Source organism: Macaca fascicularis, chromosome 8 (assembly GCF_037993035.2).
Source record: "Macaca fascicularis isolate 582-1 chromosome 8, T2T-MFA8v1.1".
Classification (NCBI taxonomy): domain Eukaryota; kingdom Metazoa; phylum Chordata; class Mammalia; order Primates; family Cercopithecidae; genus Macaca; species Macaca fascicularis.
In genome coordinates this window covers 78073970-78097788 of record NC_088382.1, presented here as the reverse complement: position 1 = coordinate 78097788, position 23819 = coordinate 78073970, and the positions used below count along the sequence as shown (strand labels likewise).

Below are 23819 nucleotides of genomic sequence, written 5' to 3'. Positions count from 1 at the left end.
AAAAATCCTTGAATAAATGCAACCTAAATTTCTAACTTTGTACTTCTTGTTCTCTTCCTCATTCATCAGAGGAAATGAAACTTTAATAATATTCTGTTCTCTCTATTTTCATAAATTAAACAGCATTGACACTGCTTTATTTTTAAATAATCTCCACAGCTACCCTCCAGGCCAAGTCACCATCCTCTCCCACCTGGATCATTCAGTAGCCGTCTAACTGATCACTCGGCTTCTGCCCTTGGTCCCAGAGTAGTCTGTTTAACACAGCAGAGACAGCCTTTTAATATGGAAGTCACATCCCATAATTCATTTGTTCAATGGCATGGTTAGGAAGCAAAGCTTTTTCAACAGCTGGCAAGCCCTGCATAGTCTGGCCTCCTTGCTGTTTCCAACTCTTTTTCTGTTCCCCTCACTGGCTCCACTCCACCTGTGTAGGCCAACTTCCTATCCTGAGAGCATGCCATGTCTGCTTCCAGCCTCAGAGTCCAGTGAGCCCGGGACACTGCTCCTCCGACACCTCCACAACTCCCTCCCTCAACCTCTTCAGGGTTCTGCTCTCCTTTTAGGTAAAGATTCCTCCTTACCCCATTCATTATCTGCAACCTTTCACCTGCCCCTTCATTGGTATCTTTTGCTCTCTTTTGTTTCCCTATATATCTTTCACATAATTGCCTTCTAATTTATTATAAAATAATTTTGCCTATTATTTATCTCTCCTCACCTTAACTTAATCCCCATGAGAGATATCTATCTGTTTAGTTCTCTACTGAATCCAACACCAAGAATCGTCTTGGCAAGAAGCAGGCATTTAAGGAGCTTTTGATACACGAATAAATGAATGATTATCATCTTAAGTCAGATCATGAATCAAATGAAAATGTATGGAGTCCTTATTTATTGTACTAGACATTAGGAATGTGAGAAATAAAACCTGAATAAGCTTACACCTTCTGGCCTAATACATATGATACTCGTACTTTTGAAAAAACAAGAGACATATAAAAATAATAACAAACTACTGAAGATTTATTAGACTGATCGATATATTTTAACTATATTTATGGGAATGTGGAAATAGTAAATAATGATAACTTGCAGAAAGTAAAAGATATGGACATTAAACCATACATATTGCTACTTCTCTGAATATATAACTTTTAAAATACTGCCTTTGTCAGATTAGTGATGGAAAATTGCTAAATCAAAAGGATATATTTCAATCATTCAGTTAATAAAATATTTATCAAATATATTAATATTAAAGTTATATATAATTATTTGATGCCAAATAAATTTTGTAAATACCTAATTACTTACTTGCAACCAGGGGTTCCTCTTCTGATGGTTTAAAGTAAAAGGAAACCTTTTCCAAATCAAATAGTGCAACCAGTGTATCTTCTAACATGGCTTGTTCATCTGTCTACAAAGAAAGAAAAACAATATATAATACAAGATGATATAAAGCAATATAAAGTAACATGACATAATGTAAATCCAGACCAAAATAACTTTGTAGTGTGGCTAATTGTTTTGTAGTTTTAGTAGAGAGAGGGTTTCACTGTTAGCCAGTATGGTCTCCGTCTCCTGACCTCGTGATCCACCCGCCTTGGCCTCCCAAAGTGCTGGGATTACAGGTGTGAGCCACCACACTCGGCCTAAACCATTATCTTAAAAAAAAAAATCCTTTTGAAGCAGCAAAAAAAAGTCATGACCCTAGAAAAAAGGACAGGACTGAAGAATCAGTGTTTATTCTGATAAAAATACACAAAGCAAGAAATGTTCCAGACAGTATGGCCTTTGAGGGCTACAGCACAAGCCATGGTGTTGCAGCAAACATTGCCAAAGCCAGGCCCAAGTGACCACTGGCTGTGCCTTGCTCTCAGGGACACACAGACCACCGGAGCACTGCTCCTAGAGAGCCATTCACACTCCTGGGTGGATGTTTTCTTTCTGCCTTTCTGACAGAAGCAGAAAGACTACGGGTTTCTTCAATTTTTTTTTCCTTAGCAACCTCTCTATTTTCTTTTTAAAATCAATTCCTTAAATAAATTTAAGGGTTTCACAAGACCAGTTGAAAAAACACACACACAGCTTCATTGAGATATAACTCACATACTGTAAAATTCACCCATTTAAAATGTATAGCTCAGGGGTTTTAATATATTCACAGAGCTGTCCAGCTAGCACCATCATCTAACTTTAGAATATTTTTATCATCCCCCAAAGAAACCCGATACCGAATAGTATTCACTCCTCATTTTCCTGCCCCCAACCGTCAGTTGTAGGCAACCACTAGTCTACTTCCTGCCTCTAAAATGTACCTAGTTAGTACATTTCACCACAATGGAATCAAACTATATGAGGTCTTTTGTGACTGGCTTATTTCACTTAGCATAATGCTTTCAATGTTCATCCATGTTGTAGCATGTATCAGTACTCCATTCCTTTTTATTGCTGAATAATATTCCATTATATGGACACATCACATTTTGTTTATCCATTCATCAGTTAATGGACATATGAGTGGTTTCCACTTTTTAGCTACTATGAATAATCTTGCTAGGAATGTTTGCAAGATTTTACAAAATTGTAAGATTTTGTGTGAATGTAAGTTTTCATTTATTTTAGATATTACCTAGAAATAGAATTTCTAGGTAATATGGAAATTCTACGGTTCATATTTTGAGGGACTGCCAAACCAGTTTCCAAAACGACTCTGCCACTTCCCACGAGCAACTTAGGAGGGTTACAAACTTTCTCCACATCCTCCCCAAAACTTGTGACTATCTGTCTTTTGTGTTATAGCCATCCATATCACACGTATTGTGGTATTTCATTGTGGTTTTGAGCTGCATTTCTCTCATGGCTAATGATGTTGATCATCTTTTCATGTGCTGTTCGGACATTTTTATATCTTTGGAGAAATATCTATTCAAATCATTTGTATACTTTTTAATTGGTTATTTGTCATTTTACTGTTGAATTTTAAGGGTTCTTTAAATATTCTGCCTATGTCACTTATCAAATATATTATTTGTAAATATTTTCTCATATTCTTTGAGATTTCCAATAAAATTAAGTTTAAAGTAAAAGCACCGGCACTTGATTAGACAATGGCAGCTTAAAAGTAAGGAAAACACAACAGAAATAAAGCCTTACTTATTTACACATTCATTCAACAGATAATTGATGCCTACCATGTGTTAAAAATTAGGCTTCCTATCATATGTAATTCACACATACAGACACATATTTGTTTTTCAACTCAAACATGTTACTCTGTAGCTACATTTTCTATGTGTACTTTAACAGATGAAATAGGCTCTCATGTTTAAAATTACAATTCTATTCCGTGATCACCTAACGTTTACATATTAAAGTGAACATATTTGCTTTTAAACATGATGATAACTATCCAAACCACCAGAGGTATACGTGAAAAATCTCTTAAGTTCACCACAGTTTTATTTTTCAAATATTTAAAGATGCTTTCTTCATATCCACTGTGGAAACCCGATGAATAAACATAGAATATTCTACAGCAATTAAGGCAATGCTCTTCGATTTAATAGGACAAACATGCATACAAAGAAAAGAACTAAAATTATTTAACATACGCAAAGTTTAAACAGATTGTCAGGCAGTACGGTATTTGAGCTCTCTGAGCTTGGCTCTCAAGCCTGCTCCAGGACATCAATCGCAATAGGAGCTTTGGTTTCACAGCAGCCTGTGGTGTCCTCGGACTGGGAGTAAGGAAAAGCAGCAGAAAGACCCTTTTTCTTCTGGTGACCTTTTCCAGTCAGTGGGTAGGGATACAAGAATTAGTAACAGATGGAGGCTGTCTCAGCTTTTAGCAGCCACAGAGAAGAGATACAAATCAGCAAAGAAGGAATACATTCTACATACTAATTAAAAATTGAAGGACCACAGAAAAATGTATACTTTTAACGTAGCTGAATGCATGCACATTCATAGAGATAACCCGGGGGAAAGAAATAACTATTTCTTATTTCAAAACATGCTACAGTGTAGGTTACAGTTGACACAGACAGTGGGAGTCATGTGATTTCCTTACCAAGTTTGGTGACAGAAGTGACTGAAAGTGAAAAAGAACACCTGCATTCGCTATCTGGTCCAGCCACCTCCTGCTGGCTTCCCAAGTTTCCATCTCATTTTCCTTGCTGTTGTCAAACATCTGGTTCAAGGCCGCCATGAGCTGCTCAGAGAAGGCACAGACAGTGGCCACAAGAGTCTGGCAGAAAACCATGTCTCTACGGAGCTGTGTCTCACTATCTGTGATCAAAGAGAACATAGAGAATGCTTTGAAAAATGTTGCAGATGGTGAGAACCAATGAGTTAAGCATCTACATTCACTAGCATTTCATCTTTTCACTAAACTCACACATGTGAAAAATGTGAATTTGACCTCTATGAATGACCACACACATTTTAGCAAACATGCTTTACAGAAAACACTAAACACCAAAAAATAGTAGAAATATTAAAATATTTTTTCCTCATCAATATTGTGACTCTATTCTAGAATCATTAAATTGTTTGATAAAACCTGAGGGAGAAAAATAAGGCTTCATTTATTTATATTTTCTATACCTGATGGGACACAATTTGCATTTGCTGCAATGACATTTTCCTAAACAAAACTCAAAGTCCAATTCGTCAGTTTTTGTTGGCAAATTAAATACAATATTATCAATACAATTTTTAAAATTAACAACTAAACCTAAAATATTAATGTGAAATACATATAGTGAAGAGTATATGATGTTCAATTGTTTGCAGTTATAAGCAAATCTATCTCTCCTGAATGGTGTTATTAAACTTCATGAGCTATAAGTGTGTTCAAATATATAAGAATATAAATTTCTATAATTCTTTCAAATAAGCAATGTATTTATAGTTTTAGTATGAATTGATTTTTATATGTTTAACAGGATTCTTATCCTGCAATTGACTGGAGTTTTGGTTAACCCACTGATATGGTTAGGCTTTGTGTCCCCACCCAAATCTCATCTTGAATTATCATCCCCAGGTGTTGAGGAAGAGACCTGGTGGAAAGTGATTGGATTACGGAGGTGGTTTCTCCCATGCTGTTCTTGTGATAATGAGTGAATTTTCATGAGATCTGATGGTTTTATAAATGGCAGTTTTTCCTGTATTCTGACACACATGCTCTCTGCTCTCTCTTGCCTGCCACCGTGTAAGACATGCCTCTTTCCCCTTCTGCCTTCTCCCATTCTAAGTTTTCTGAGGCCTTCCTGGCTATGCATAACTGTGAGTCAATTAAACTTTTTTCCTTTATAGAGTACCCACAATCTCAGGTATTTCTTCATAGCAGTGAGAAAACAGACTAATACACCCACTTTGAAGATATGTTTCCACTGTGAACTGCCACTTCTGAACTAGAGATTTTTCAAATGGAAAGAAGCTAACACACAGAGTTCATTTCTTCTGGTGGTTGGATATATACAAACTACAGAAACACAAAGCTACACATTCCACATTTTGAAAAATCACTTCCACTAGAAGTGGAAACAACAAAGGGAAAAATAACCTCCTGTCAAATGCATACTAAATATTTCAAGGATTCATAGACTTTTCTGGAATAAAGAAGCATTATCAATATTAGTGTATAACACAGAGATAAATGCTGACTTTATTCAGTGGGGAGCTCCTGTTTTATTGACAAAACAGGCATAATTTTTAAGATTTTCCAAGAACATTGAACATCTGTTTTTAATAACCATCAAAGGTATATGTATATATAATTTAGTTTCTATGTTACTTCGTTTCACTGTAAAACCTACTCTCGAAAATTTTATTAGAAAGATAATTAAATATTCAAAATATGTAATTTTGTATCGAATATTCATTTATTAGGCTCAACTATAGACACATGCTGCTTTGGTAGGTTAAAATGGTGGAATATGGCCATTCCATATGGCTCAGCTTACTAATTTAACCAACAACATGTGTTAAGCGTCTATATCATGTGCCCCATGCTACTAGATAGGAAAGGGCATTTATAGGTAACTATAAAATCTTTAAACTGGAAATGAACTTTGTCCAATCCTCAATTAAGAAAAAAAACTAAACACCATTTTGTTGTGCACAATTTATATCAGAGTAGACACTGAACAAATGTTCACTAAATCAATGATTAAAATAGAGTCAGTGGCACTAAAAATAAATAAAAAAGTGAAATGAAAAGACATGAGTTAATTCTCTGGTTTCTTGAAATATCTGGATTTAATTTTACTTAAGAAGCTAATTCAGATAGCTTGTTAGCTCCAGTGTGCACCTAGGGTACTGAGGTTCACGACAGAAACTAAATAAGTAAAATAAATTGTCCTATGTCTTTGTTGTACATTATTACTTTGTTTTTCAGATGTTCTATAGTGAAGCAGAAAATCTGGGTGAATTTTAAAAAATACTTCAGTAGATATGGCAGCAATACTCCCACCTATACCTTGACAATGTTTTAATAAAAATCTAATCGGAAAGAAATTATGGATATTGAGCGAAAAGCAAAAATCTAGAGAAAGAAGGATCTGCACTGCAAGCTTTAACAAAAATCACCGGGATTAATAACTTTGCACTGGTAGAAATAATTATTTCCAAGTTTCTTTTGTGAAAAAATTCTCTTCTATTTTTATCCTCAGAAGAATACTTAGATGTTTATGCTATACTCTGCTACTATATTCTATTTGCATTTAAGCCAAAATAAGATTTTTCTTTCAACCTCTTTATCAAATCAGAACTGATTGCAATTTACAGTCATCTTTTCAATGTGCAAAACCTGTTGATAACTTGAAGTTGTATTCATTCATCAATTCAAATGTTTAACACTGAATGAATACCCTACAGGAATTGACAGCTGCAACAACTACTAGAGGATCCAAGCTGGGGCATCAGCCATACTGAATAAAAATTCATACTTCATGAGGTGATATTCTTTTGCCACCTTCCTATTTTCAACAGAGAGTAGATGAATTGTTTGCACAGATTCAAAATGTACATATTATATCAAGAGCTTTTCAAATTAACTTTTTACAAGTCATCATCTCACAGTGAATAACAAAGTTAGAAAACAGTGGCATAAGCGGGACCTTGCGACCTATCCCCAACTTCTATTTACAGCTTCTCAACATATCACTTCCCTCCATTCATTCCACACTACAGCAACAATGTTCACAGAATTATTGGGAGAGCACATTAAAACAACATATCTGAAAGCAGTCAGAAGCGTGGGGTACGCAGACCTGTCCTCTTTGAGCCACACAGTACTGCTCGGCAGTTCTCAAATACCAAATGCCCTATGGCCTACATTTGGCCTATACCTTCCTTCCAGATGTACTTTATGCACTTGTCCTTCTCCTCTGTGTAGCAAACTTTAAATCAATCTTTAAGAGTCAACTCATCAAACTATTGAAACTCATTGAAAGGTTATCTCCCCTTGTGAAATTCCCCTCTTCCCAAGGAAGTACTGGGGCTCTTCTTCTGGTCACCATAGACCTGGGGGCATCCTTCTACTGGAGGGCTAAATATATAACACAGTGGGCATTCATTTATGAGTCTGTGTTCCCGAGGAACCATCAGCACATCAAGGCCAGAGAAGTGGCATGTGACTTAGGCTCACACTCCTTAGAGGCATATCAACCGCTTTCAACTACCCATTCTACGCCAAAGTTTAGGTATCAGATCCTCATGTGGAAAATGGGGTCCATTCCTCCTTCTTAGGTCTACGATAAAGATAAATGAGATAAAAAGTATTTAAAGCACTTAACAAAGTAAAATGGTGTATCATTATCATTGTAATTCTTCTTTTTGTCCAGCGTCTAGCACCATGCTTGGCACTGAGTAGGTGCTCAGCTTTATTGCTCATGGAGAAGGAACAATTTGTTACATAAATACAACAAAATCTACTAACTCTCAGCAAGAATATCCAGGTCTTTTTCTTTCAATTATGCAACCATTCAAAATTTATAAGTATCCATCCTTTACCAAAGGTATTTTTGGTTTTTTTGTGTGTTTTTGTTTTGTTTTGCTTTGTTTTTTTAAGACAGAGTGTCTTGCTCTGTCACCCAGGCAGTACAGTGGCAGGATCATAGCTCACTGCAGGTTCAAACTTCTGGGCTCAAGAGATCCTCCTACCTTGGCCTCCCAAATAGCTGGGACTACAAAGTGTGTGCCATCACTTCTGGCTAATTTAATTTTTTTTTTTTAAGGCAAGGCTTCACTATGATGTCCAGGCTGGTCTCAAACTCCTAACCTCAAATAATACTCCATCCTCAGCCTCTCAAAGTGCTGGGATTATAAACAGGGCACACTGCCTTCATTTCCTATTTTCTATGAATAAGAAAGAACTACAGCAAAAATCACATCTGTTTTCAGCTACTAGCAAAAGAAGAAAAACAGAGATTTTGAGGGTTTTTTTTTTTTTGCTTACTATTATTGTAGAGTAAGATTTTTATTATTTATTTTTATCATAGAGTAATATTTTTCTCACAATGAGAGTACACTAAAAAGAAATGGTTTTTGTACCTATAAAAAGCTTCAGTTTCATTTTAGTATTTAAGCACCTATCTCATCTTCTAAAACATGTTTTAAATTACACTATTTAATCTTGGCTGTTTAAAAGTTTAAGATCTATAATTAGCTAGCTGGTCTAAAAAGAATGAGATGGTTTCTAGACACACAAAAGCAATCTCAGAAATTATGCTAACACAGAGATTGTAGGGCAAATAAAGCAAAATAAACAACAAAAAAGCAGATTAGAGAAAGGTAGAAATAAAAGGAGGTTAAGAATATTTAAAAGACACAGTTTACCCTTTTCAAATGAACATAATTTCACAGCCAAAAATATGAAGTATTTTGGCTACTGTTTTGGTGTCATCCTATATAGAAGAGGGGAAGAGAGAGTGAGCAAATAAAGCAGGAAAATAAAGAATCATAAGAGGAATAGAAAAATAAAATTTAAATCAAAATAAAAACCTACCAGAGCATCCATTTGAGCATTAATGAATAAAACGAAGCATCCTGGAATCACCTCCGGAACTGGAAAACCTAAGTTTGAATTTCAAAACTGCCACCTACTATTTATTCATTTATTCAATAAGACATCAATATGCCTAACCTTCTAGATGCTCCAAAGTCAGTGTTGACTGTATACTATGTGCTGGTTATTATTAATCTGCCAGAATGTCAATTTCTTCACCTTTACAACTGTGGAAACAATAATATTCTCAGGTGGTGGGTTGTGGGGACCCAATGAAATCCAAGAAAATGAGGTCCATGAATTGTGTTTTTAGTAAAGCTCAAAAACTGTAAGATATTTTTGCCATTATTATTACTCAGTCAAAAAGCAAAGTAAAAACTTTTTTCATTACGGCAAAAAACCAGAGGACAAATAAAAAAGCCCTGTTGGTTAACTTGGTTCATTCGTAATTTAAAATTTCCAAGTGTGGTACTTTGTAAAAGTGGTCACAAATTCTTTCCCTCCCTGCATCCACACTCTTGCAATGTAATTTTGAGACCCTCTCCTTCAAAAGTAGAATCTATGTCTCTACCCCTTAAGTCTGGCCTTGCCAGTTACATGCTGGTGCCGGAAGGTGACAAGCTCTTAGACATTTGCACTGTCTTCCTGGAATCCTGCAAATCCACCATGTGAACAAGAACAGGCTAGCCTCATAGATGACGAGAGACAGGCAGCCCAGGCAGCCCTGTAACCTCAGCTAACAGCCAGTCAAATGTTACATACGTGAGCAAGGCCACCCTAGATCACCTGTGCCTAGCCAACCCACCACCTGACTGCAGACACATGGGCATACCCAGCCAAGCTCAATAAAACCTAGCACAGACCAGCAGAATCGCCCAGATAACACTAGACAGGTAAGCAATAATAAATGGTCATTGTTTTATGCCACAAAGTTTGGGGAATTTTTTTTAGCACAACAAACGCTAACTGCTATCACAAGTAGTCATTCAGGTTATATTTTTCGGAATGAATTCCTATCAAAATTTAGTTAGTGTAATAGAATTTCTGTGTATACACATACACATACTTTATGGGAAATAGATTAAAATAATAAAAGTAACTCATTCAACATATCTATATATCTCCAAATCTACAGAAACAGATGCACAGCAGGCTAACATCAAACTGTTCACTGTAATTAAACGGCATGTGAGTTTTCCCAATCTTTATAATCCATTTCCTTCTAAATGCATTTTGAATGAAAACCCTGTTGAAATATTTCATACATTTTTCCTTTTTCATTCATATAATTTTTCATTCATTTTTGTCACAAATATTTGTTGAATATCTATATGCCAGCCACTATTTTGGGCATTTGCTGATGATCAAAATAGACATAGTGCCCGCCTTTATGACATTTACAGTCCATCATCTGCAATTTAGAATCTCATCAAATATTTAATTGTCCTTTAGTGTCATTTTCCATTACCAATATTTTTTGAGCTCTCACTAAGTGCATGGTAAAAGTGTTTTAATGTAAGATTTGTAAAATGTTTACATACATTCTTGTTCATAAACAAAATTTAGACACGATTAACTTTAGCAAAACCTGCTCCCTTTCTCCTGTTTAATAATATTTTGTTTAAATCTCTATTCATATATGTTTTCATGGTTTTGCTTATAAGAGAATACAAGTATGTGTGTATATATATGTATGTGTATATATATATTTGCATTTTTATTAAAATGATGTGAGTACTTTTTCTAATCTTTCCAAAGGTTTCGAGAAGGTAGGGATCATATTTCCTTTTTTTTTTTTTTTTTTTGAGACGGAGTCTCGCTCTGTCACCCAGGCTGGAGTACAGTGGCCGGATCTCAGCTCACTGCAAGCTCCACCTCCCGGGTTCTCGCCATTCTCCTGCCTCAGCCTCCCGAGTAGCTGGGACTACAGGCGCCCGCCACCTCACCCGGCTAGTTTTTTGTATTTTTTAGTAGAGACGGGGTTTCACCGTGTTCGCCAGGATGGTCTCGATCTCCTGACCTCGTGATCCGCCCGTCTCGGCCTCCCAAAGTGCTGGGATTACAGGCTTGAGCCACCGCGCCCGGCCAGGGATCATATTTCTATTTTGTAAATGGTTGAAGGCACTGTCCTCAAATTTCAAGGCCTTTATGATCCTAGGCCACAATCACTTAAATAGTAAAAAAATAAAATGCAAAATGTTACCTGAATATTCAAGAAGAGCCAGGAGTATCCTACACCTCACCTCTGCAGAGAAAGAAAACACATCAGTTAATTGTTCACTCTTTCTGTCACAAATACCATATTTTAACTGTGTAGTCAAAATTAGTATGATCTTATTATACTAGGCTGGTGCAAAAGTAATTGCGGTTTTGCCATTACTTTCAATGGATGGCAAAAACAGCAATTACTTTTGCACCAACCTAATATTAAATAATAAAAATCAATTCACTTGACATGCTACTCTTGCCTGTTTGCCTACACTAATTCTATCCATTGTTCAAGATCCTGAAATGTCTCTGAATTATATCAGTCAATGAAACACCATTCAAATCCTGGCAGGTTTTTAGGTCATCCTTAGCTGTTTTAGCCTACTTGGTGTTCTGCAAGCTACAACTGTTGTAATCGCTAGCAATAAACTGTCAAACAATATTTTATTTATATATATATGTATGTGTGTGTGTGTGTGTATATATATATATATATATACACTCTTCTTCCAACCCCAACCCACAGAGGGTCAATCACAGATGTAAATATAAAAACTTACAAAGTTCCTGCTAAATACCCAAGACTATGGGAAACAAAAAAGATTAAGTTATATCCTATTCTAGACAGATTCACAATAGAGTCAGAAAGACAGAATTGACTAAAAAGAAATGCAGGAAATACTTGAAAGGGCACTAATTTTTACAAGTGAGACTGAAAGAAGAAAAGGATTTCAGAGGCAGGAAAGTACAATAAGCTAAGAGTCAGAAGACTGCTGTTATATACTAACTTTGTGGCTTTAGAAAATTGCTAAATTACTCTGAGTCTCAATTAACCCATTCATAAATGAAGATAACATCTGCCTTATCTATTTTACAGGTCTGTGTAAAATATAAGTGAGAATATGTATGAAAAGTCTTTAAAAATTGTTTAAAGTGCTATATACATGTGAAGACTGTTATTATTCTAATCTGAATCTGGCCGAAGTTGCTATAGAATTCTAAATGAGACTAGAAAATATTTCATAAAACTTTAAATTATCACTGTCAAGAAAAGAGATACATATTCTAAGACTGAGAAATTTTGCTAGCAAGGGAATATAGTAGAGAATGAATCACAATTATTTAACAATCTAGCATAGAGAGATTTTACTATGTCATTAAGAGATTGAGATTGGGATATGATTAGAAAGCTCCACTGAAAAATGGCTTCTAACAGATCGATGAGTTTAGTCTTACCTAACAGAAAATCACTGCAAGACTCTGTGACACAGTAGTGAAATTATGAACACGATATTTTAGGAAGATGAATCTCATAATGGTTATAAGAATCAGAAAAAGATAGGGAGAGGGAGGTTAGCCAGAAAAATCATTGCAATTACTGAAGTGTGATAAAAAAGGGAAAAATTGAAGAGACACTCTTTAGAATATTGGGACAAATACAGGGAAAAAAATTTTTAAATGTAGGTTGCTAAAAAAAAAAATGAGATTTAGAATAAAGCATTTTTCTTTTTAGGGAACAAAAAGTCAAAAATGTGTTCACTAATAAACATCTAAATTTAAGGCGATGGTGGGCTACTCAGATAAAAATATCTTCATTCAGCTGATGATATGAGAACATAACTTACCTCAGAGTTAACATTAAGCAGGAGACAGGCATCGTCTTAGTGACACCATACAATTAATCTTTCCTCACTTAATTCACTGTCTTCTCTGCTCTCTTCTACACACAGTTTAATCTGCTATGAATGGGTGAGTATATAATGACACAATTTTTGAATGTCACTGCAACAGTTCTTTCTAAATAAAGACCATAGAATTACAACACCTTGATATCACACGTGGTATATAATGGATGGGATATTTTGAAATCGGAGACTAGGACAAACATTAGAAATGGGGTCATCCCAGCTACTTATATAAACTAAGAAATTCTGGCCTGGTGGCACCAGGTTAAATTAAGTCCCAAGATTTAACCTTCCATTAAGTCATTCATTCACGATATAAAGACAGTCTAGGAAGTAGAATGAAAATGACTTAAGTTGAATAGGATAAAATCGTGCTGAGCCAGCAAAGTTTCTCAGAGTGCCTCCACATAACAAGCAATGGATTTCAACGATCCTAATGCTTTTTCCACTCCTAACAGGACCAGACATCACAGGGATTACCAGGAAATAGTAGTATGCCCTCTCCCTTGCATAGTCCAATGAGATGAAGCAAAAAGTAATCATTTTTAAAGACTCACTTAACATGGTGACAATCACAGCTCTGACCCAAACAGCTCACTGAAACAAAGAAATCTGCAACCAGAGATGCAACTTAAATTCTACAGAGAGCCCTCCCCACATAATTGACTATAAGACTCTCAGCCCATTCAACTACACTCAACTGGCTAGTGGACTCCCATGACTAAGAGTGACACCCATATACACAACACATATTGATCAATCCATCAATCACTATGTGTATATAGTTATCATTCCTATAGCTGCTTATTGTGACATGAGTTACAAAGAGTACAAAAGTAGGTCTTGAGAAGAAAATGTAAGATTTTTAAAATGAGTACTTTTTGAAAAATTAAACTTTTTATCCTGCATTAGAAATGTATTTTTTAAAACTTTTAAGTTCAAGGGTACATGTGCAGGTTTCTTATATAGGTACACTTGTGTCATGGGGGTTTGTTGCACAGATGATTTCATAACCCAGGCATTAAGCCTAATACCCATTAAGTATTTTTTCTGATCCTCTCCCTCCTCCTACACTTCACGTTCTGATAGGCCCCAGTATGTGTTGTTCCTCTCTTTGTGTCCATGTGTTCTCATCATTTAGCTTCCACTTATAAATGAGAACATGTGGTATTTGGTTTTCTGTTCCTGTGTTAGTTTGCTAAGGATAATGGACTCCAGCTCCATTCATGTTCCTGCAAAGGACATTATCTCATTCTTTTTTATGGCTGCATATTATTCCCTGGAATACAGGTACTACATTTTCTTTATCCAGTCTACCACTGATGGGCATTTGAGTTGATTTCATATCTTTGGTATTGTGAGTAGTCCTGCAATGAATATATGTGTGCACACATCTTTATGACAGAGTGATTTATATTCCTTTGGGTATATATCCAATAATGGGATTGCTGGGCCAAATGGTATTTCTGTTTTTGGGTCAAGGAATCACCACACTGTTTTCCACAATGGTTGAACTAATTTACATTCCCACCAACAGCGTGTAAGTGTTCCTTTTTCTCTGCAACCTTGTCAGTATCTGTTATTTTTTGATGTTTTAATAATAGCCATTCTGACAGGTGTGAGATGGTATCTCATTGTAGTTTTGATTTGCATTTCTCTAAAGAACAGTGATGCTGAGCTTTTTTTCATATGTTTCTTAATGAACAGTGATGTTGAGCTTTTTTTCATGTTTGTTAGCCACATGTATGTCCTCTTTTGAAAAGTGTCTGTTCATCTCATTTGCTCACATTTTAGTGAGATTGTTTTTCTTCTTGTAAATTTGTTCCTTATAGATGCTTGACATTAGACCTTTGTCAGATGCACAGTTCGCAAATTTTCTCCCATTCTGTAGGTTGTCTGTTTACTCTGTTAATACTTTCTCTTGTTATACAGGAGCTCTTAAGTTTAATTAGATCCTATTTGTCAATTTTTGCTTTTGTTGCAATTGCTTTCAGCATTTTCGTCATGAAATCTTTGCCCGTTCCTATGTCCAAAATGGTATTACTCAGGTTGTCTTCTAGAGTTTTTATAGTTTTGGATTTTACTTTTAAGTCTTTAATCCATCTTGAGTTAATTTTTGTATAAAGTGTAAGGAAGGGGTTCAGTTTCAATCTTCTGCAAATGGCTAGCCAGTTATCCCAGCACCATTTATTAAATAGAAAATCCTTTCCCCATTCCTTGTTTTTGTCAGCCTTGTAGAAGATCAGATAGTCGTAGGTGTGTGACATTATTTCTGGGCTGTCTATTCTGCTCCATTGGTCCATGTGTGTTTTCATACCAGTACCATGCTGTTTTGGTTACTGTAGCCCTGTAGTATAGTTGGAAGCTGAGTAGTGTGATGTCTCTAGCCTTGTTCTTTTTACTTAGGATTGCCTTGGCTATTCAGGCTCTTTTTTTGGCTTCATACGAATTTTAAAATAGTTTTTTTCTAGTTTTGTGAAAAATGTTATTGGTAGTTTAACAGGAATAGCATTGAATCTGTAAATTGCTTTGGGCAGTATAGCCATTTTAATGGTATCAATTCTTCTTATCAATGAACATGGGATGTCTTTCCATTTGTTTGTGTCATCTCTAATATATCTTTGAGCAGTATTTTGTAGATCTCCTTGTAGAAATCTTTCACCTCCCTGGTTAGTTGTATTCCTAGGTATTTTATTCTTTGTGTGGCAATTGTGAATAAGATTACATTCCTGATTTGACTCTCAGCTTGACTGTTGTTGGTGTATAAGAAAGCTAGTGAGTTTTGCACATTGATTTTTGTATCCCGAGACTTTGCTGAATTTGTTTATCAGCTTAAGGAACTTTTGGGCTGAGACTATAAGGTCTTCGAGATATAGAATCATTTTGCCTACAAACAGGGATAGTTTGACTTCCTCTCTTCCTATTTGGATGCCCTTTATTACTTTCTCTTGCCTAACTGCCCTAGCCAAGACTTCCAATACTACGTTGAATAGGAGTGGTGAGAGAGGGAATCCTTGTCTTGTGCTGGTTTTCAAGGGGAATGCTTCCAGTTTTTGCCTTTTCAGTATGATGTTGTTGGCTGCGGGTTTGTTTTAGATGGCCCTTACTATTTTGAGGTATGTTCCTTCAATACTTAGTTTATTGAGAGTTTTTAACAGGAAGGGATGTTGAATATTATCAAAAGTCTTTTCTGCATCTACTGAGATTATCATATGCTTTTTGTCTTTAGTTCTGTTTATATGATGAATCACACTTGTTGATTTGAGTATGTTGAACCAACTTTGTGTCCCAAGGATAAAGACTACTTGATCATGGTAGGTAAGCTTTTTGATGTGATGCTGGATTTGGGTTGCCAGTATTTTGTTGAAGATTTTTGCATTGATGTTCATAAAGAATATTGGCCTGAAGTTTTCTTTTTGTTGTTGTATCTCTGCCTGTTTTTGGTATCAGGATAATGCTGGCCTCCTAGAGTAAGTTAGGGAGGAGTCCCTCCTCTTCAATTCTTTGAAATAGTTTTGATAGAAACTGTATCAGCTCTTTTTTGTACATCTGGTAGAATTTGGCTGTTAATCCATCTGGCCCCAGGCTTTTTTTTGGTTGGCAGGCTATTTATTACTGATTCAACTTTGGAGCTTGTTATTGGTCTGTTCAGGGATTCAAATTCTTTCTAGTTCAGTCTTGGGAGGGTGTATGTGTCCAGGAATTTATCCATTTCTTTTAGATTTTGTAGTTTATGTGCATAGAAGTATCCATAGTTATGACACTTATGTGTAAATACACATAATATGATAGTTATGTGTATTTCTGTGGGGTCAGTGGTAATATCTCCTTTGTCATTTTTAATATGTTTGTTTGGATCTTCTCTCTTTTCTTCCTTACTAGCCCAGCTAGTGTTCTATCTACTTTATTAAATTTTTCAAAAACCAACTCCTAGATTCATTGATCTTTTAAATGGTTTCTTGTATCTCAATCTCTTTCAGTTCAGCTCTGATTTTAGTTATTTATTGTCCTCTGCTACCTTTGGGTTTGATTTTATCTTGGTTATATAGTTCTTTTGCTTGTGGGGTTAGGTTTATATATCAAGATCTTTCTAACTTTTGGATATGGGCATTTAGTGCTACAAAATTTCCTCTTAACATTGCCTTAGCTGTGTCTCAGAGAGTCTGGTATATTTTACCTTTGCTCTCATTAGTTTCACAGATTTATAAAGCAAGTTCTTAGAGACCTTCAGAGAGACTTAGACTCCCACACAATAATAGTTAGAGACTTCAACAACCCACTGTCAGTATTAGACAGATCATCGAGGCAGAACATTAACAAAGATATTCAGGACCTGACCTCAGCACTGATCAGATGGTCCTGATAGACATCTACAGATATCTCTATCCCAATACAACAGAATAGACATTCTTCCCATCACCACATGGCACATACACTAAAAGCAATGACATAATCAGACATAAAACACTTCTCAGCAAATGCAAAAGAAGTGAAATCATAACAACCACTCTCTCAGACCACAGCACAATCAAATTAGAAATAAAGACTAAGAAATTCACTCAAAACCATACAATTACATCGATATTGAATAACCTGCCCTTGAATAACTTTTGGGTAAATAGTAAAATTAATGCAGAAGCCAAGAAGTTCTTGGAAACTAATGAGAGCATTAGAAATTTCTATCTGAAAGATAAAATTGTTCAAAACAAAAAAGTGGGGGAGATGATTTAAGGATTTCTCCATTCCTAGCCAATATACATTTACCTTAAAACAAATATAAAATCTCAAAGATGATGAGAACAACTGCAGAATTATAATTTCTAGTAGTGTCATAATACTGACATCTATTAAGCAGAAATATGTCTTTTACTCAGTAAAGTATATACTTAAATTTCTAAAACGTAATTGTTTTTTCAAATGCATTTTATATTTATGCTATTCATATTTTGGGGAATTTTAAATTCATACTTTTCATTAAACATTATGTTACAAAGTATCATAGATAAACACTATATTAGGCCATAAAATAAAAATATAGCCAAGAAATCCAGCTGTCAAATACAAAATATTTTATCACAAGATAGAATCACTATGATTTATTTGGGGAAGTATTCCATATCTATACAAATTTCCTTTCTACTAATCTCTAAACGAAAGTTGTTATATTTGAGTATAAGTCTATGCAGAAGACTTAGTAATCACAGAACATTTAAGCCATCTCTGTCATTTAATAAATGTGTAAGTTGAAGCCTGAAAGAGTTAAGTGACTCAGACTCCATTTGGTATAAGAGGCTGTCTTTTGTCAGCAACATTTACAGCTTTCTTTAATTTACCCCACTTAAGGTAATAACTGCAGTTATACTATAATTCTGCTAAATACCACTGAATACTATTGACCACATCCAACTGACACACAAATGACTGAGGGATAAAACTGTAAACACAGGAATAGTATTTATTGTACGGGTTTCTCGATCTTAGCGCTACTAACATTTTGGATCAGAGAATTCTCCCTTGTGAGGAACTCTCTTGTACATTCTAGAATGTTCAGCAGCATCCCTGGCCTCTATCTAGAGGTCAGTAGCACACCCACAATTGTGACAACCAAAAATACCTCCAGATGTTGCTAACCACTGGTCTAATCACTGGGAAGAAAATTGCTGAGTTATATATTTTTAAAACTAGATGAATTCTCATTTAATCTTTTTCACCATAATCATTTTGGAAACTCTCAGAATTTTCTACTTAATCACGCTGATTCTAAACAACATGCAATCTATCTCAATGCAGTCGTCTCAAAATTATATGTCTCAAATTCACAGGTTTTACCAATTATAGAATGTCATGTAAATAGTGTTACGGTAGTTAAGAGCAATCAACTTAGACAAACACTTCTGAAATAAAAACATAAAAATTAATGATGCAACCTACGTGATTATTTTGATTCTCACACAGCTTCACAATTGATTCTTTTTTTTTTTTTTTTTTTGGATAAGCATTAGCTTCATGCCTTTTGTATATCCTTCAGAATTTTTTTATGACATTGTCTCCTATTATAAAGTCTTAAATTCTCTTCATGTTCGATTTGTCTTCACAACTTTGAGCCCTTATTTTATTCAATGAGAATATTCTCCATGATGTTTATAACCCTGGGGACACAAGGCCCTATAATCTTATTCCTTCTTGCCCTCTTCCTCCCTCACCATTTTCAGTACTTTTATTTTCTTCACAACAGGAAACACTGTAAGAAGTAATCAAGCATTATCAAACTTTTGGTTTTAGTGGGTTTTAAAATGATTATTGCTAAGATCATGCAACGATCTTTGCTTTTCATGCTGACCTTCAACAAATTTCCTGATGTTCTGAGCAAGAGTCCGGACGCTGCTGGGAAGATTCCAGGGGTCTTGCTTGATATGAAGCCGTAGCCTTTTTGGACAACTCAGCTTTGGTTCCATTTCCTGTTGAAATTCTAAATAAACACAGAAAATCTCTCTTAAGTCTCAACTTGTTCCCAACCAATTAAGCCTTTAGGCTTCAAAACCTTCTTCTGTCACTGTTGTCCTAGACTATTGACATGGTGGTCATTTATTTTGCCATACCGTCAGAAAATCCGTTAAACCTAAAAAGTCAAACCTTAATATTATTTTCTTATAAATGTTTAAACAAAGCAAATTTAGATGAAAACTCTACTTTCATTATCCCAACTAGTTACTAGTCAGACTGGCAGCTCCATCCTTTCCATTCATCAACTCTCATCCCCCACACCCTTTCCTTACCACGGGGAAACAGCCAAGGAGACATTATGCTTGGGTTCAGCAAAATCAACTTCATGCTTATGTATCTTCGATTAACTCATTTTTGCTTAGCCTGGCCCCTATAGGCATTAAACATTTTAAACTTTCAAATAAATGTAAAACTTCCTATGCTGATTTTTTTACATATTAAAAATTATCAAAATAGAAGTAGTATCCAGTGAATTATGAAACATGAGTAACCAGAATTGCTCCTCTTATGCAATCTCCTGCTTCTTGACTATATTGTCTACCACCTTTTTTTCTCAATTGCTTCTATTAGTTAATTTTTCAAGACTTACCTTGCAATCCTCGGCCTGGAGTGAGATACTTGGTTTGGTCAAAGGCCCTCACAACAGCCTGCCCTTTTAGGAGATTGGTAATTGAATCCACCTGTCAATAGTAGAGATTTCTGAGTTACATATCTCTCATAGTACATGATATGTATTTCTAAATGTAAATCTTATAAAATGTTTTTTAAAACAACAATTATTTTTGAAACCCCGTGATGCCTGTGAAATCCATCTTTATATAAAATATTGAAATAAATGCACCTGATAACATTTGCAATGACATTTTTTACTATCTTACCATATATTAATACAAAATATAAATTTACCTCACAAAAGAACAAAAAATCTCTGGAGTTTTCTTTAACTATAAGTTATTGGAATCCTTTTCAAAGTGGTAAAATCTTCTACTACAAATTTTGGTTATAGCTATACATTTTTTTAATTTAAAATGACAAAATTAGCATCCAAGGCAATATCTTGTGCTTTTTAAAATTAGAAATAATGTTAAGCAAGAAATATCATAAAGCTTTTTGAAAACAAAAAACAAAAAAACAAATCCTAAAAAGGGGAACTCCTATGTGTATAACAGTAATTTTCCCAGGACTGTAAAATACTTGATATTCACAAAAATCCTTTAGGTGAGTTGGCTGAAAGAATGTTTATTCCCAGTTTAAACGTCAGAAATAGAGGTAAAGGAGGTGGAAAGACAGATTGAGACCTTTCTGTTCTAACTCCGAGCTCCTTGTACTGCATCTGAAAAAGGGACTCCTGACAGTTTAATTGTGGAACAAAAGCCCCACAAATGCCCGATTGTACCTGGCTGAAAAGATGCTCAAGGCAACTATGTATCTTGTCCTGTTTATCATGAGAAATGCGAACACTTAGGGGAAGTTCATCACCTAGATATCAAAACAAAAACAAAACCAAAAACAACAATCACTCATCTTATGTTTAACATTCCAAAATATTTTAAATATTAAATAAAATGTAAAAATGAAACACAAGCTCTTATTCCATGCACAGTTCTCATGTTCAGAGAGAGTTCCAAAAGATTTAATAGCTCCTGGGATGTTATTACTTCTTCTGAAGGCAGAGTGACCCCTAGAAAGGACACTTGTTAATTATTCTTTCAAATTATGTTCCTCCAATGGTTGAAGAGTTGAAATAAACTGAATAATCAAAAATTAAGATTTTCCCTAATTGGATGAAAAGTATTTGTTCTTAACACATACAAGATAATAATAAGATAATTATATCAATCTGTTTCTCTCATTACCCTCAATCCTCATCATCCACATATAAAGCTAGCTTAGGTGAACCTGCTGTCTTTAATGCTTCAAACTCCACACCTGCCTATCCCCATCAACAACGCCTAATACTTTCAGTATGTTTCCTGTGTACCTATAATCCTTTGTAGAACCATAAAGAGATCATAGAGCATATCTGAAGATTACAATTAGTTTGCTTATTTCATTGTTTTTTAACTCACTCCCTTTAAAATGGGATTGGGAAATAGACTATCAAGCACATAAAATTAAATGCAATATGTGTGGCCACAGAGAGTGAATGATAAAAGGTAAAAATAAAAATTCATATGGATCTAAGAAATTAAAACCTTAAAGTTATCTCCTTTAGGACTAACATCAAAAAGCCCACAGGCCTTCACCAACGAACACACCTGAGTCCATTTCATCACTGTGGAAATACGAGCTGCACTGGCTGCTGCAGATGCTGGTGAAGGAGGCGATGGAATTCCTATTGCTGTTGCAGTCACTGAAAACAATAAGTTTCATGTTACTGTAAGAGTGCAACTGCCCAGGTGTCCCTGCAATTTCTTATGACATAAACTTATATCAGTTGTATTTATTAATATGTTTTAGAGAAAACTAAGAGAAAGATAAACGTGTTCAACTCAGTCTATCTTACCTTTTAAAGATGGCATATTTTCGATTCAATTATATTTCAAATTTTCTTGTATCATATAATCTAGTCCCAAATGATTTTTTTAAGGGCAGTTAGTTATAAAACTAGGAGTCACACCAAACTTAAAATTCTTTATAATCTGTTTCATGATATATGACGGTAATTAGATAACTTGCTAATAGAGACAAAATACCGTTTTGTGATTTCTGTCCCTTTCTGATAGCTTAAATCATAACTTATTGGTTACACTCTGAGCTTCCTTATGGAGGATAGGGACTTTGTCTGTCTCCACCTCAGAGCTTTTAGCACAGGGAAGTGCTTGATAATGATGAATGCCCAAGGAAAGAAATGTTTAAAATGTTTGTGTGTGAACAGGGACAGATTTCAGAAATAGTGCAGGAGATAAAATATTTTCTTTCCTCTCAGAATAAGTAAAAAGGACTTTCTTAACTTTAAATTTACATTTAAAATTTCTATCTTAGCCTAGAGGGAAACTGTCAGGGTAATTTTAATTATCTGATAACTAGAACTTGAGTTAAGGAAGTATTTTTAGATGTGTAATTTCCCACCGGGAAAAACCCTACAGATTCCTATTAAAGAGCAGGTTGGGATGCTCAGAAGTGAAAAGTAAATGAAGTGATAAAAGTGGTTAATCTGTCTGATCTATGATTAAATCTCTAGAATAACTCTTATGTGTTCATTAAGATCCTTTTTGAAAACATAGAAATTGGAACAGTAGAGTGGTTAAGAGACAAACTGGGAAGCCAGACCACCTGGTCTCATAGATAAATGATATCGGCCCTCCGGGCTTCAGCTTCCTGATATGTAAAATGGAGTTCCTATCAGAACCTGCCACCGAGGGTTGCAGTGAGGATTATGTAAAATCTTCCTCTTCCCCCATGTGTTTGGTAAAAGTATATTTTTAATGTTAGCTCCTAGTTTGTAACTAGTTATATATACTCTGATGAGAACTTTGATTACTATTCAATCAGTATCTTTTCATTGCAAAACACCGCATAATAAACGACTGAAGAAGATAGTTTTTGCTTTCAATTAACATAAATGAAAAAGATGTTAAAGTTGTATACACAGCTTATGTGGCTGGTTATGACAGTCCTTAGTGAGGTATCAGGTGATACATGGATTCAAGGAACAAAAAGCACTTTCAATTAAGGAAGTTCATGCGAGGAGACATCATTTGAAAGTCTAGTAGGAAGACAAAAACAGAGTTTGGAGGGAAAGTATTTGGGGTTGAACAGGGTCTCCCAACAAAATTCATGTGGTTGAAAAGTGATCCCTAGTGCCTCAGAATGTGACCTTATTCGGAGATAGGGTCTTTACAAAGGTAATCGAGTTAAAATGAGGTCATTAGGGTACCACCTTAAGCCGCCCTATAAAATGTCCTTATAAGAAGGGAAAATTTGGACACAAGATGCATATGGAGGGAAGAGAATGTGCAGAGACGCAGGGAGTAGATGGCCGTTTACACGTCAAGGAGCCAGGCCTGGCACGGATCCTTCCTCCATAGCCTTCAGAAGGAGCCAACACAGCCCACACCTTGGTTTCAGATTTTTGACCTCCAGAACTGTGTGATAATAAATTTCTGTTGTTTAAGCTGCCCAGTTTGTAGTAATCTGTTACAGCAGCCCTAGAAAACTAATATAGAAGGTATCCAAGAGAGTAAAAAACGCAACCTTTGTCTCAGAGGTAGGCAAGGAACATTAGTCCCATTAGTTTGGAACATAGAAAATGAAAAGAAAAGAGAGAAAAAAGGGCCAAAAGAACTCCTATTCGCTACCCAATAAACCAGTGACAGAAACATAGTTGAAAAAGATGTTAATCCCTCAGATTAGATACAATTTTCTTATTTGCTATATATGTTACACAATCCATATACAGAACA

At 35.3% G+C, this 23819-nt stretch overlaps 1 protein-coding gene across 1 annotated transcript in view; it reads right to left on the bottom strand.

The window, feature by feature from the left end:
• The window catches only part of PREX2 (phosphatidylinositol-3,4,5-trisphosphate dependent Rac exchange factor 2), a 283235-nt gene that overhangs the window by 100640 nt on the left and 158776 nt on the right, over positions 1–23819 (bottom strand). Inside the window, exons 27-33 of the mRNA XM_005563489.5 lie at positions 21672–21766; positions 20810–20892; positions 20003–20093; positions 19250–19378; positions 11220–11261; positions 4076–4293; positions 1318–1420 (exon numbers count right to left, since the gene is read on the bottom strand). Of these exons, the coding sequence (XP_005563546.1) occupies positions 1318–1420; positions 4076–4293; positions 11220–11261; positions 19250–19378; positions 20003–20093; positions 20810–20892; positions 21672–21766 (761 nt within the window). The remainder of the gene's footprint in view (positions 1–1317; positions 1421–4075; positions 4294–11219; positions 11262–19249; positions 19379–20002; positions 20094–20809; positions 20893–21671; positions 21767–23819) is intronic.